Source organism: Herpailurus yagouaroundi, unplaced genomic scaffold (genome assembly GCF_014898765.1).
Source record: "Herpailurus yagouaroundi ecotype Mexico unplaced genomic scaffold, PumYag 181, whole genome shotgun sequence".
In the NCBI taxonomy this organism is placed as follows: domain Eukaryota; kingdom Metazoa; phylum Chordata; class Mammalia; order Carnivora; family Felidae; genus Herpailurus; species Herpailurus yagouaroundi.
In genome coordinates this window covers 1,116,591-1,130,306 of record NW_024412412.1, presented here as the reverse complement: position 1 = coordinate 1,130,306, position 13,716 = coordinate 1,116,591, and the positions used below count along the sequence as shown (strand labels likewise).

Here is a 13,716-nt window from a genome sequence, read left to right as displayed (position 1 = left end):
TAACAGATCACTGCTTCCTGCTGGGGAACCTCGCATCCCTAACAGATGGTTCCTGCTGGGGACCTCACATCCCTGACAGATTGTTCCTGCTGGGGACCTCGTATTCCTAACAGATCACTCCTTCCTGCTGGGGAACCTCGTATCCCTAACAGGTCGTTCCTGCTGAGGACCTTGTATATTTCAAAGGGGCTGATTACCTCTTCTCATCTTCCACCTGGATGCCGACAGAGTGGTATTCCCGCAGGCCTCGGCTCTCTGTGTCCGAATCTGTGGCTGTTTCCACCTAGTATAACACAGAACATCTTATTTTAGAACCACGACAGGGGACCTGGGTGAGGGACTGTTTTTTGTGTGTGTTCATTAGCCGTAATTAATTGCACATGTAATTAATACAGAGTTGCACTTGACCCAGTAAAAATCACAGAGAGAGGGAAATGCATTGTACTGGTGTAATTACATTGCTACTGCGTTTCATCAAAGTTTACATAACTCCTTGAACTCAGCGTTGTGCTCTGATCTCTTAAACCTATGCAAATACAACTGCTTAGCTCAGCTAAGGCAAGAAAGAGGCTTTGTTGGGTTGCATTATTATAGGGCTGAAAAGCTCCTACCACACCCTACAGTGAAGAAAGTAAGTACAGCACGAACCAGAGAGAGCTTGCAACAACAATGGAATGGAAGTATACTGGTGGCGGTATCCACATACAAAACACACGGCAAGGACTTTCAGTGTGTACCGGGGACACTGAGGCAACGTCTGCGACTGTTCCCACCTGCAGGTGTCTCCTGTTTGCTACGAGGACTGTGTGCAGCTAGGCCATGTCAGAACACAGCAGAGACTGCATTTCCCATGGAGTCCTGATCGTGGTTCTCCTTGTCAAAATCTCTCCCAAACCCAGAAAGCATTTCAGGACCACAAGCAGGGACACACGAGGGAACTCTGAGACACTCTGTTTTGTGGACAACAACAACAACAACAACAACAAAAACCTCTCAGTGCGAAAAGTCTGTGAAACCAAAGGTTAGTTTAATCGTAAATATTATCCTGGCTACTCAAACATCCCTTTCCTTTTTCCCAGAAAAGATTACTTACTATATCAGTAGGATTTTGACCCCAAACTAAAATGCCACAGCTAAGTTGTAGAACACATTTTTTTCCTTAAAAGTATTAATGATTGCCACAAGGGTAAGATATAACCCATTAAACAAACAATTGTGACATTCTCTTCTGTGATGATGAGAGACTGTCATTATAATTTGTGGCTGTCCTATGGCTGAGCTCATACCCTCGAGGGCCAACTAAATTTGTGGCAAAGAGAAATGATCTTGATAGCTGATACTTGTTTTAGGCTTACCCCACACCAGGCACTGTGCTAAGAGCATAGGAAGCATTATTGCATGGAGTGCCCACGGTACTCCTGCTGTTACTTCCTGCCACACTGGACAGCTGAGAATCAGAGAAGGTGAGAAACTTTCCCAGGGGTGCACAGCTCACTAGGGCAGAAGGAGGGTTTACACCTGAGTCTCTCTGACTGTAGCACCAGGCTCTTCCTAATTGTTTGCGGCCGGAATAAATCCGGCCGCGTGAAGACTCTGGCACCCCCAAGAATCACCGAGAACACCCCCTCTTACTGCTGGAGTCCCGAACATGTGCACACAGGTCGCACCTCCTTTGTGTCATGTGGTTTGACATGGGGTGACCCCTGGGAGAGGGACACTGTTGAATCAAAATCCTATCCCCGCTGCTGTCTCTCCTTCCCTCTCCAGTGTTAAGGGGGTCATGGCTTTGATGAAGTTCACCTTCCTGGTCGTGGAGACTGTTACCACTATTATCTTACACAAAGGATCACAATAAAAATTAAAGTATTTCGAACGTCGTCCCCGTCAGAGCAAACAGAGCTGCCTTGTGTCTTATCTGCTTGCTATTCCGTTTTATGAACACGACCTAATTTATCTGTAATCAGTCTTCGCTGGAGGGGTAATGTGCTTATTTCTAGTTTTCTGCCATTATTTATGCTGCTGCTATAGATATGGGTGTGCACGTGTGTGTGTGTGCTTTTGTGACTGTTTTCACAGCACAGGTGATTTCTGGGTCAAAGGTATTACTGTGCTTGACGATTTTGGTCGATGTCGTCGAATGTGATAGACTCATAATATGGGGGAGATCACTGCGTACATATGCTTTTAGAAAGACTTTTGTAATGGAAAGAGCACAGGGTTTCATCACCAAGATGTTCAGAATATTTGCTTCACTTCTACTTTAGGATTTTGGTCTACCAAATTACCTTACTCTGGCAAACGTGTGAGGTGTTCATCGTAGCGGTATGTAGAAGGTGAAACACAGCGGGTAGTCATGGAGGAGAACGGTGACACGGGGTCGGGTATGATTTGCTCAAGACACGGAACGCTATGCAGTTGCGACACGGAAGATGCTTATGGTCCAAGGCACACTAGCAAGTGGCGTGGACGGTGCAGTCGGGAGCTGTGTGCGTACACACGAAACACGCACATATTCACGGGCATGTGAACACGTTGCATAAGTGACTAACGCATACAAGCAGACGAGACATTTTCTCCCCTTGTCCCATCTGCACATCCCCTCCGCTGGACCCCTCTTACGTTCCTAGCAAATGAGGAGAGTACAGCTTCTGGAGTCAGGTTCTGCTACCGCCTGGCCCTGTGACCCTCCGGTGAGTCTCTTAGATTTGGTTGAATCTCTTCTTCCTCGTCTCAAAGATGAGGGGACATCGGACACTTCATTTAATTGTAAAACGCCACAGGAAGCCAGAGTCACGTGTGTCTGTCCACAGCAAGTGTTAACGCTCTGCCTTTGCACCTCAACTGTTAACAGTCAGGTGTGTATGATATGGACATTAAATTTGAGGAATTTCACAGATTTACAGTGGTTGTCACGTGTAACTTTCTTGAGGGAAAAACGTAGTTATCCCTACTTTCAGAAGGTAAGGGCTGAGGGGGATGGTAAAATCATGTATCGCCTGGATGAGCTAAGTATTTACCCATTTTGGAAATCCTGGGACCAGAGACCCTTGTATAGATGGGAAAAAAAGCAAATTTAGGACACAGGAAAGGAATTACTACTTTACACAGTGGGAAGGAAATGAAAGGAATGTCTTCCCAAGAGGAGACTCTGGCTAGAAGGGTCGAGTGATCTTAAAAGGTTTGAGAACTATAGACCGATGTTCATTTTCACAGGACGGGCCATGGACTAGGCTTCGAGAGGAAAGCTGTATTTTAAGCGAACCCTTTCTGAAGGGCTCCCTGATGCACGGGGACAGACGCCTCCCCAGTCACCGCAGTAGGTGGCGAGTGCCGTCACGGAAGACCGTCCTGGCTCTTCGCACCCCACAGCGGCTCTCCCTGCGTAAGGCCAGAGCGCTGGAAGCGGAGCCGTGTGCCGTGGGGAGAGGCAGGGAGGGGGCTTCTAAATACGGTCCATGCTGTTGCGTGCGTGTGCGTGTGACTGTGTCCGTGTGTGTGTGACTGCGCGAGTGTAGTGTGTACGTGCAAGCGTGCATGTGCATGTGTCTGCGTGTGCATCCACATGCCTGGCTGCACACGGGAGCACACGTGTACGTGTGACCATGTGTGCTCCAGCAGGTGCACAGTGAGTCTATGTGAGCACACACGCACGAGCGTGCACACAGCACATGCACGAGCATGCTTGCACATGTGTGTGGGTATGAACACGTGTGAGTGTGCGTGTGAGGTGTGAGCCCACGCGTGCGTGTGTTGCGTGTGCATGTGGGTGTGTGCAGACACGTAAGCACAAGTGTACACAGGAGTGTGTGTGTGTGTGTGTGTGTGTGTGTGTGAGCGTCCAGGCACACACGTGTGAGCATGTGTATGTCAGGGAGTGTGAGCTGGACGGGAGGCGGCCCCCGTGCGCCCTGGCCCCCGTCTCCTGCACGTAGGGGTTTGTGGGAAGTCAGCTGACGAGCTGCTGTCTGAGCCCCGCTTCCCCAGGACCCAAGAGAAGGGTCCAGGCAGGCAGCCGGAACCGCCGTGGGCCGCGGCTCCAAAGGCGCGTCTTTGGCGGCTAAACGCAGATCGCTTCCGCTCTGCCTTCAAGACCTGGCGTGCGGCTGGGCAGGCGCACGGTGGCTGTGTCTCCCTCGGGGACCCGTTCCACGTCCGAGAGAGAAACGTGATCTGCCGGCCTGCCTGCTGGGAGAGGCTCAGCGCAGCTCTGACAGCAGGTGGCGGTGGCGGTGGGGGGGGGGGGGGCTTGCGGGGAAGTGTGGCGGCTCAGGCTGGCGAGGGAGAAGTCCGCGCCGCGCCGGCGGGCAGACCCACGCTCACTCAGCCGGACGTTTGAGTGGAGTAACGAGGGGCCCGCATCGATGCCTCCGTCCAGCCCCACAACCCGGGGCTGCAACAGACCGTCACCGCTCGCGCGTCTGGCCGGGACAGCCGAGGCAGGGGGCCTGCGCGTGGAGCCGAGCCGTGGCGCCCGGGGACGGGAGACACCTTGCGAGGACTCGCAGACGCAGACGCAGACGCGCAAGCAAAGAAACCCCGTGGTGACGGACCAGTCACAGACACGAACAGGAGGGGAACGCGAAGGAGAGAGGCACGCGTCACCGTCGAGTGAGGGAAAGGGGGTGGGGTGTCACGGTACCGCCTCTCACGCGGCTGACGCCGAGGAAGGCCCGGGGTCCTTTCCCCAAACCCGCAGAACGGCGGGAAGACGTCGTGCGGCGTGCGTTATCTGGCGTCCTCGCGCAGACGAGAGCCCGCCGTGGCTGTGGGAGCGTGGTCGGCGGTCAGGCGGGCCTCCCCCCGGGAGCCGGGCCGAGTGTGTGCGACGCTAGCCACCTTCCTCTACAGGCGGGCGACGGGGCAGACCGGGGCAGACTGTGCTCGTCCCCGCGAGTCGCGGGAACCGAGCCCGGTCAGGCTCGCAGAGGGCACCGTGCGGCCCTTCCCTCGTCTCTCCCGCAACGCCCCCCCCCCGCCCTTTGACGCTCACGGCCGTGTAGCCGGAGGCAGGTCCCGTACCCCCCGAGCCTCAGTCTCCCCGTCGGTCACTTGGATGTGGTGACAACAGCTCCTGGGGGTATGAGGCGAGAACGGGCACGTACTGGGGAGCCAGGGGCCCGGCGGTGCCGCGAGCTGCGCCGCTCCTCCGTGCCCTCGGGGGTCTTTGGGGTCCTGCCCTGCGCTTAAGTGGCCCCTCACCCCGTTTCCTCGCGCTTTCCTCTTTGAGGGAGCTGCCTGCGCTCCCACCTGTCACCTCTTTGACTCATTTACGCTAAGACGGGTTTCTGTGACGACGTGTCCTCTTGGCTCCTCCGTTCTTTGGTCTGACAACTGCCAGGTCACAGGCTCACAGGACATTGTGCATTTTTTCTGCCACAAAACAGAGCTGAGTCCCGCACACGCGCGCACTCACACTGGTTCTCACGGACCACTCGGCCACCGTCACCCGCGCGCCACTTATCCGACATTTACCGAGCACTTGCTATGTGCCAGGCGCTGTGCTAGGCGCCGGGGTGTGAAGAGGGGGAGGGGCAGCCCTCCCAGACACGCGCTCCGGGGGCAGCTCCAGGAAGGGCTTCTGGGGAGGGGTTCACGCAGGAACCGCGGGAAGCAGTGAGTGGTGGCAGCGGGAGGAAGGACGTTCCCGCAGAGGAAAGGCGTGCTTGCGAGAAGCACAAAGGGCCACGGGGCAAGTAAAAGTGTGGGGGCTTCTGGGGGAGGGGTGAGGCGGAGGCAGGAGGGGGCACTGCCGAGCGGCCGGGTAACCGAACGCGACACGTGTTCCTGCTCTTAGCAGACAGTGTCAGAGGCCGACATGCCCCTCCTTGTCCACGGCTGGCGTGGGCAGCCAGTTGGAAGCCGGTGGCAGGGGAGAAGGCCAGAGGGTGCAGGGGCGCCCGGGGGTGTGGAGTCAGCCTCCTTAACTCAGGGACCACACACGTCTTCCCTGGAGACGTGACTTCAGAGCCAGGACGGCCAGGGACCCTGGAGCCCCACGTCCCACTGCTGTGGCCCCGGCAAGCCCGTCGACTGCGGCGTTACCGGCCTGGTTTGAGCCTCATCTTTGCCCTCATCAGAGTGGCATTAATTGCACATCACTGGGGAGGCGGTCAGTGGGGAGCACCTAGCATAGCGCCTGGCATATAGAATCAGGACAGAGAGAGGTGACAGAGCGTTTGTATGAATAATCCAAAACAGGGAGAGAAAATAAAAATTCATGCGTACTTGGCTTTGGAGTATATCTTGGTACTTACATCTGACCTTGGGTATGGCTGATGTTCTGGGAATTCAGAATCCTAAACAAAACAATGAAGCCACAGTGTGGAGACCTGGTTCGGACGACCTAGTCGAGCGGGCGGTCTCCCCAGCCCGCTCTCCCGTGTCCCTGGGATGCCCGACACGTCATGCCCCCTCATGTCAGTGCCTGGCACGCGCGGCCCCCGGTCGGGGCTCCGTTCACCCTCTCCCTGGCGGCCAGGAAGTCCTGATTTTACAACTTCCGGCTGCACACAGGCTGTATGGAGGCGAACCGCGCTTGGAGAGCCTCGCCGTGCGGCAGAATCTTGTGGGGAGAGTCGCCGAGGCAAGACAGGGTCGGCGTGAGGGTGACCTGTGCCCCTTACTGAAAGGGGGCTCCTGGGTCCTCACCACATGCCTCCCGCCCCCTGCCCGGAGGCCGCGGCACCCTGTGCAGGCAGCGCGTCGGGATCTCGGGTGGGAATTGGGGCCTCGGGGTGCCGTGATCCCTCGGTGGTCTGAAACTACGGGCCTGGCTTTGCCTCCCCCACTACAGGCCCAGAGCGCCCCACGGCCGGCGCACAAGCGCCTTCTGGGGGCCGTGACCTGAGCAGCTGTGGGCTCGCCTCAGTCTTTCTTCCTTTTGCCGTTTTATTCCCAATGCCCTTTCCCCCCCACTTAAGTGTTTGGCCAAAAGACCGAAAGGCTTTCAAAATACCAGGGTCCACCAAAAATACCATCCTTCTGCAGCATCAAAATGAGCTGTCTGCACACTCTCTAAGCGGCCGGTGGCCCCTAGAAATTGCCCTGGGGGGTGGGGGGCCCAGGGTGGCAGGGGCGGGTGTGAGGCGGGGGCCCCAGCTGCCCCCCGGGGGGGGGGCACCGCCTGGCTGCAGACTTGCAGGCTGTGGACAAGCTGGGCCCGGCTCTTGCGTCGGCGGCCCTCAGAGGCCGCGCTCCCCGCCAGGGCCCCAGGGCGGCCGGGCGCCACTTGTTAGCCTACGCTATTCGCAGAGCCCGCTGAGCAGGCGGCAGAGAGAGTCTACCTGGATCCCGATGGAGGAGCGCCGGCTCTTGAGGAAGTCCTCCGCCTTGGACACCAGGACGGCCTTGTCGCTGGTCCGCGTGGAGCTGCTCTGGCCCTCGGCAGCGAGGCGCTGGGCCGCGGCCGTCTCCAGGGCGAGGCTCATGGCCTTGTTGCTGTCCAGACTGTCCGTGGAGTTGTAGAGGCCGCGGCCATCCTGGGGCCACGGGGACGCCCTCTGGGCGCGGCTGTCCTGGTAGGCGTCCTGGGTGGACTCCGTGCTACTCTGCGCCGTCACCGAGATCAGGGGCTTGGACGTGGTGCGCGGGGGCACGGGCGGCGGGGTCTTCTTGTAATTCGCGTACGACACGGCTGCGAGGGAAATCAGAGTCCCATCAGCAGAAGCACCTTCCCCTCCCCCGCCCGGAAACCGGGTCCCCCGTCCGCCCCCCTACGACCCGCCGGGCCTTTCGGAACCCGGGGCCTAAGAAGTAGCGCAAACCGTGGCGGGAACCGTGTGCTCACCGAGTCCGCACAGATACACTCATAACAGAGGAAAGCCCCCCAAAATGCAACAACGGCGACCGGACTAAGGGAGTTCTGACTCAGCAGGACAGACGGCGAGCATCGTGGGCAATGCTCGTGTCTTCGCGCCCCGCTAAGAAGCATGACACGCTAAATTATGTCCAGATGAAGGAGGAATGTACCTCAAAGAAAACCTGTGTACGGAAGAAAGGTTAGAAGCACAGAAAACCTTCGCCAGGTCATCACCGAGGGAAAGCGTGGCTGACTGTTGTTTCCTTGGCTTCTGTGTTTGAGGAATGTTTGTGATGAGCAAGTTCTGTTCTTCCAACGGACACGAATGTGATCTGAGAAGCTTGCTCCCTGTAAGGACATGCTTACTGGGAGTAAGCATAGGCATCGGTGGAGAAGGGACACCGGGATCCCAGATCAACCCCCGGCCCAAGCCTCGCTCGCGTGTGTGCCCCTCACCAGCCGCCCATCTCCCCCTGTCCTTCACATCGGGCTTCTCCACCCCCAGCCACAGTCCACCCACCGAAGAATACAGACGCATCTGGACGTGGAGTTAAATTAAATGTCTCTGAACTCATTAGACACCTTTGCCGGGCTCAGCGTGTTACTTATTTTTCAAGTGACGACGAACTAGTCCCTTTTCACATGAATGTGTTTTCCATTACAGCTGATGATTTTCCTTTTTTAATTAAAAAAGAAGTTTAATTTTTGAGAGACAGAGCATGAGCAGGGGAGGGGCAGAGAGAAAGGGAGACACAGAATCTGAAGCAGGCTCCAGACTCTAAGCTGTCAGCACGGAGCCTGACGTGGGGCTTGAACTCATGAACCGTGAGACCATGACCTGAGCCGAAGTCGGACGCTCAACCGACTGAGCCACCCAGGCACCCTGATGATTCTTCTTTATGTGGAAAGAAGAGCCCACAGAAGTGCTTCTGAAACAGACTCCTTCACCACGGTGCAGTGCAAAAACGCACGCACGCGGTCCATAGGCAGGTGAGGGCTGCTGTGTGCCCGGCCGCATGTGCAGGGGAGCATCTCCTGGGGAGCACTTGGCATCCCCCCCAGCGGGGAGAAGACTGGGCAAGTTTCACCTATGATTTTCAGAAGCTGTCCCGAGTCACTGTCCTGCTGCGGCACTTGGGAGCACAGGATTTCCCCTGTTATGTTCCTGAGGATTTCAATGCCCTTCCCTGTTGCCTATCCTCTCCCCCAATTACTGCTTAATCTGTGTTAATGGGTTTTCCTAATAAATAAAACCTCAGATGTCATTCCAAATAAAAGTCGGCAAATGACAAAATAAAGCGAGTTTGTCACGTCAGGATGATCTGAGTTTAAAGGCATCAAAACTGCACGTGAAAATTTATGAAACGGACACATTTTTAAACGAATGCATCAAAAGAGACTCTGGAAGGTAGGGAACAGATGGAGGGAGACAGTTTTTGGAAACACAGGCTTTGAACTCTGTCTACACAGAGGAGCATCTAAAATCACCTTTCTTATTTTAAAGATTTCCCCCCAAATGTGGATCAAGCTCTAAAGGAAGATTATTGAACACGGACCATACTCGAGGCGTTATTCTAGGAGATTCAGACACGCACGCAGTATGGTTCCTGAGCTCAAACACAAACTGCTTGACGTGTTGAATATAAGGGTGCGGGCCTCGGGGGTGGAGGCTGTTGGTGCCTTCTCTGTGCCGCTGGGCACTGTTCCCTGTCCCGGGACATCCCTCTCATCTCGTGTCCTGGGGTCACCTCTGCCGAACCCCTGCCTTCCCCGGAGGGCTTGGACATCCTCCTCCGGGAGTGTCCCGCCCTTGCTGTCAAAGTGGCTGAAGTGGCTAGGTTGGTGGCAGAGGGCTCGGTCTCCATCGGACCACAGGGAATCGCAAGGGCGCTCGCCCCTGCACCTACCCACTGACGTGTGGTGGGTCTGCTTGGGTCTCTGCCTGTGAGACGTTCACTGCAGCCGCCTGCCCTCTCCCGCCCTCCCTGTTCCTTCTCTTCCTCTCTGGCTCCCGCAGCTTCCCTGTCACTAAACTTCAGCGGCCACCAAGCCCTTGCTCTGCTGGACTTTACCTCCTTCCCCGCTCACCAGCCGCCTCTCAGCCCCACGCTCCTGAACCCTGTGCGGCTCCCTCTCGGGTCTGTAGGGATCCACAGGAGGGTCTCTATGGGACTCACCGCAGGTCAGCGGGCAGGTATCTGCCGAGGGCACCGTGGGCCACGGTGGGGCTGCTGCCGGGGAAATCCACAGAAGTGGGCCCGCTGGCCCCACAGGCTGCGGTGTTCAACCTCAGAGCTGCTAGGAAGCCCCTTCCCCCCCTCCCAGCTCTGGCCCCGCCCTGCAGTCTCAGCGGAACCCTCTGTGTGCGGGTACCCCCACCTTGGCTGGCCCTCCCCCCGCTTCCTGGCCACCCTCTTTAGAGGCTTCTGCAACAGGTGGTCGGCGACAGATGCCTGGGTTCGGACCCCAGTGCAGCCTGCGAGCGGTCGGTGGGACATTCGGCAACAGCAATTTCAACAAAATCTCGCGCATCTGCCAAGTGGGGATAAAGCAGCCCCCGCGCTAGGATTTTTGTTTCGAGCATAAAATGTGTGAGCACACTGATGGCACCTGGACTGGCCTGCGCCCATGTGTGCGGTCCTTTGCTGTGTCCCGTCCCTCCTCTGTCCCACAGTGTCTGCCTCCTCCCGGAGCCAGCCCGTGCCCCGCCCTTCTCCGTCCTGACCTTCCGCGACCTAAACGTTTGTTCTTGATCCTTAAACAGCCCACTTGAAAGGGTCCATCTCCGCTTGGGAGATCACATCCAGCCTTTGTCTCTACCGTGTCCTCCTGTGTCGCCGCACCTCCCCGCCCTCTCACCTGCACCATCTCCACCCCCCTCACCTGCACCTTCCCCACCCCCCCTCACGGCTTCAAGGGCCTCCAAGGACAGCGTGCAAAGGCCCACTTTCAAGTCCCCAAGCCTGTGGCTGTGTCAAGCCCCATTTCCCCTCTCACATTTACTGTTGGATCGCTTCATCCTATTTCTCCAACACAGCAACACATTCCCTTCCGGGCTTCGACTGTTGCCCCTGAGTGGCCCCGAAGTCACACCCTCCTGAGCTGCAGCTCCCACTATGGACGGGCACAGCTTCTGGTCTGCGGCCCAGTTCTCTCAGACTCAGCACTCAAGTCTCTCTGTGGCTCATCCTGCGCAAGGGCACCCCTTGGGTTGGTCCTCCAGACGGGACGGTGATCCTCCCTGGCCCCAAGCCAGTCTTGTGCAAGCTTCCTCACCGACGTCTGTGAATGGACTCTGGTCTCCCCTCGCTTCGCTCCCGTGCTCCTGAGTCCTGAGCGCCCCACCCTTCCTCCTCGTGGCTGTTGCTGGCCTCAGTGATCACCACCCTCTCCAGCCCATCAGTCCTCTGGGCCACACACGTGGATGCTCCACAGACATCGCTGCGGGTGCCCCTCGTGGCGCCGGTCTCTCTCAGGCTCTCGCCTCCTTCCTTTTATTTCCATCTTGTGTCTCATACGGGAGCCCTTCCCTGGGCCTCTCCTGACTCTCAGGCCCAGGAAATCTCCGTCTCGGCCATCCTGGCCCCAGGCCTACATCCATGGCAGCATTTCTTTGGGCGAATGGTAGATACCAGACTCTGGACTTGTTCGCTCCGGGGGAGACGTGTGGTACCTATGATGCCTGGGGCCATGCCTGGCACATAACTGGGCCTGGATGAGCTTGTGGAAGAATCCCGTAGCTTTAGGACATGGCCATGGTCGCTGGGGAGAAGACATGGCTGAGGTCCCGGGAACCGTGGGGTCCCTCCCCCATCACCAGGGGCTACGTGGTTTCAGAACAGGTGAACTGCAACAAGTGAAAATGAAAACCGCGGAAGACCCACCTTCTTCACGAAGCTTATTCTTGGTGATGGAAAAACAAGCTACGGACATGTTTGTGCTTCTCAAACATCAACACAGAGGAAAGTAACTTCTGCCGTCGATAAACTTAATTTACACGTACCGTACAGGTGCACGGAGGGGAAACACCAGTGGGTTCTGAGAGGAGCAAGGCCCCAGGGCACAGAGAGGCTTGGCCGGAAATCACTTGGAACACCTGGAGGGAGTTAAGCTGTGAGATGCAGAATCCCCGAAGCTGTGTCGGGTCGGAAATCCCCGCTGACCCCGCTGACCCAGGAGGAGGCATGAGGGGGCCTGAGAGTCAGGGGCGTGAGGGAGGGAAGAGCAGGCAGGACTCCTCCCGCCCAAGGAGCACGGGGTATGAGGAGTGCCTGCGCTCACAGGGCAATCAGAGGGCAGCATTTGGGAGAAGGGCTCCAGGAAGTGGTCCTGGGGCAGGTTTTTAGCACAAGGGCAAAAGGGCGGAGGTGTGAGCGGGCAGGAAAGGAAGGCACTAGTGAATACACTGGCATTCGGGGCGGGACCCCAGGCCCGGGGGAAACGGAGAGTCAGAGCAGCTGGACAGCACCCTCAGCAGACGTCTCCATGGGGCTGAGTCCATTTTCTACCTGGTGCTGTTGGCGGACGCAGGGCTCAGATGGGACCCGGTCAGATCTGCTAACGGCCAGGGCCCCTGCAGGGAGACCCCGGGGGAGCCCGGCCACCAGGCCTCGGCAGCTGGCGCTTGCTCCGGTCTCTGACGGATCACAGCTCGCTCTGCAGGCCGGCGGCACCTGCTCTCCTCGGGAGGGCGTGCCGTCCTGTCAGCGAGCCGCTCCGCCCTGGCGGCCACAGGGCCCTGGACCAGGGGTACGGATGCATCGGCCCAGGGGAGGCTGGGGAGGGGCCAGGCTGTGCCCGTCTGTCCGTCTGAGCGGAGCCGAGGTGCAGCGGAAATGTGCAGAGGCGGGCGCCCCGCCCTGTTCTCGGTTGCGTCCATCACAGCGCGTTCAGCCGCAGCCGCCTGGCAGTGAGTGCTCCGCACGGACCACAGGTGCGTGGTGAGCAAGGGCCGCGCCCTGAGGAGTCAGATTCGGGGACTCTCGGGTCCCCATGTTGGACACTTCCGTGTGTTAGCCAGGGCGCTCCGCTGGGGCGGCCTGGCCTCCGCTCTCTGCCAGGGACGTGCTTGATGGTGTCACAACTGGGTGGGCACGGGAGGCCTGCTGGCATGTAGCAGGCAGAGGCCAGAAGAGCCCCCCCCCCCCCCCCCCCAGCTGGGAATGCCATGGTGCTGGGGCTGCAAGTCATCTCCTGCTTCCCAGCGGGTCTCGTGTGCTTGTCCGTGAGATGAAGGGACGCGCGTGTGGGTGGCTCACCAGGCGAGAGCTCGTCATTTCCTTCTACTTGGTTACCTGTGGTGGCAATCCCGCTTCTTCCCAACCTGGATGAGGATTCAGAGTGCACTCCTTGTCCTAATTGAGGCGGCCCAGTTAAACATCGGTTTCTCACGAAGCTTCTCTTACTACTACTTCATAATGTTGACGTTTCAGGGTACTAAGTGTGGCATATACACACGAATAAGAGAACTGAACGGGTGAGAGCGTGAGGAAGGCTCGCTGACGGACCATTTCGTGTGACAACACGGACACTGGGTCCTTGCTTCCACGCTGACCCGCCCGGCATCGTCCACCTTCTGCAAGGACAGTCTGTCTGTAATGCCCTGTCCCCAGACTGCACTGGGCCGGCAGAAGGTAAGCACGGCCCCCGGGGCTCTGTGTGACACTCAAAGCACACAGGTGGCTGTGCTGTGGCTCCCGGGTGCAAATGCTGACTGAAGAATTGTCCTGACCTGGCGGTAGCAGGGGTGACGATGAAGGACAACAGAGAAACACAGGACTGCGGTTAACAGGCGACGTCGGCTGTGACACGGGCACACTTGTCCTCGCCACGCTGGCAGGAGCTGGAAGGTGCTCAAGAAATCCCCAAACTGGCCACGTTCTGCTGCCGTGTCCATCTCGTGGCGCTCAGGGACCGTG

At 57.7% G+C, this 13,716-nt stretch overlaps 1 protein-coding gene across 8 annotated transcripts in view; it reads right to left on the bottom strand.

Annotated features, from left to right (window-relative positions):
• The window catches only part of DLGAP2 (DLG associated protein 2), a 788,462-nt gene that overhangs the window by 26,226 nt on the left and 748,520 nt on the right, over nt 1-13,716 (bottom strand). For 7 of the 8 annotated variants that reach the window (XM_040489789.1, XM_040489787.1, XM_040489793.1 and 4 more), the window contains 3 exons: nt 7,284-7,633; nt 6,255-6,296; nt 198-283 (listed from right to left, as the gene is read on the bottom strand). In XM_040489789.1, the coding sequence (XP_040345723.1) occupies nt 198-283; nt 6,255-6,296; nt 7,284-7,633 (478 nt within the window). The remainder of the gene's footprint in view (nt 1-197; nt 284-6,254; nt 6,297-7,283; nt 7,634-13,716) is intronic. The other variant, XM_040489792.1, reaches the window with a different exon arrangement.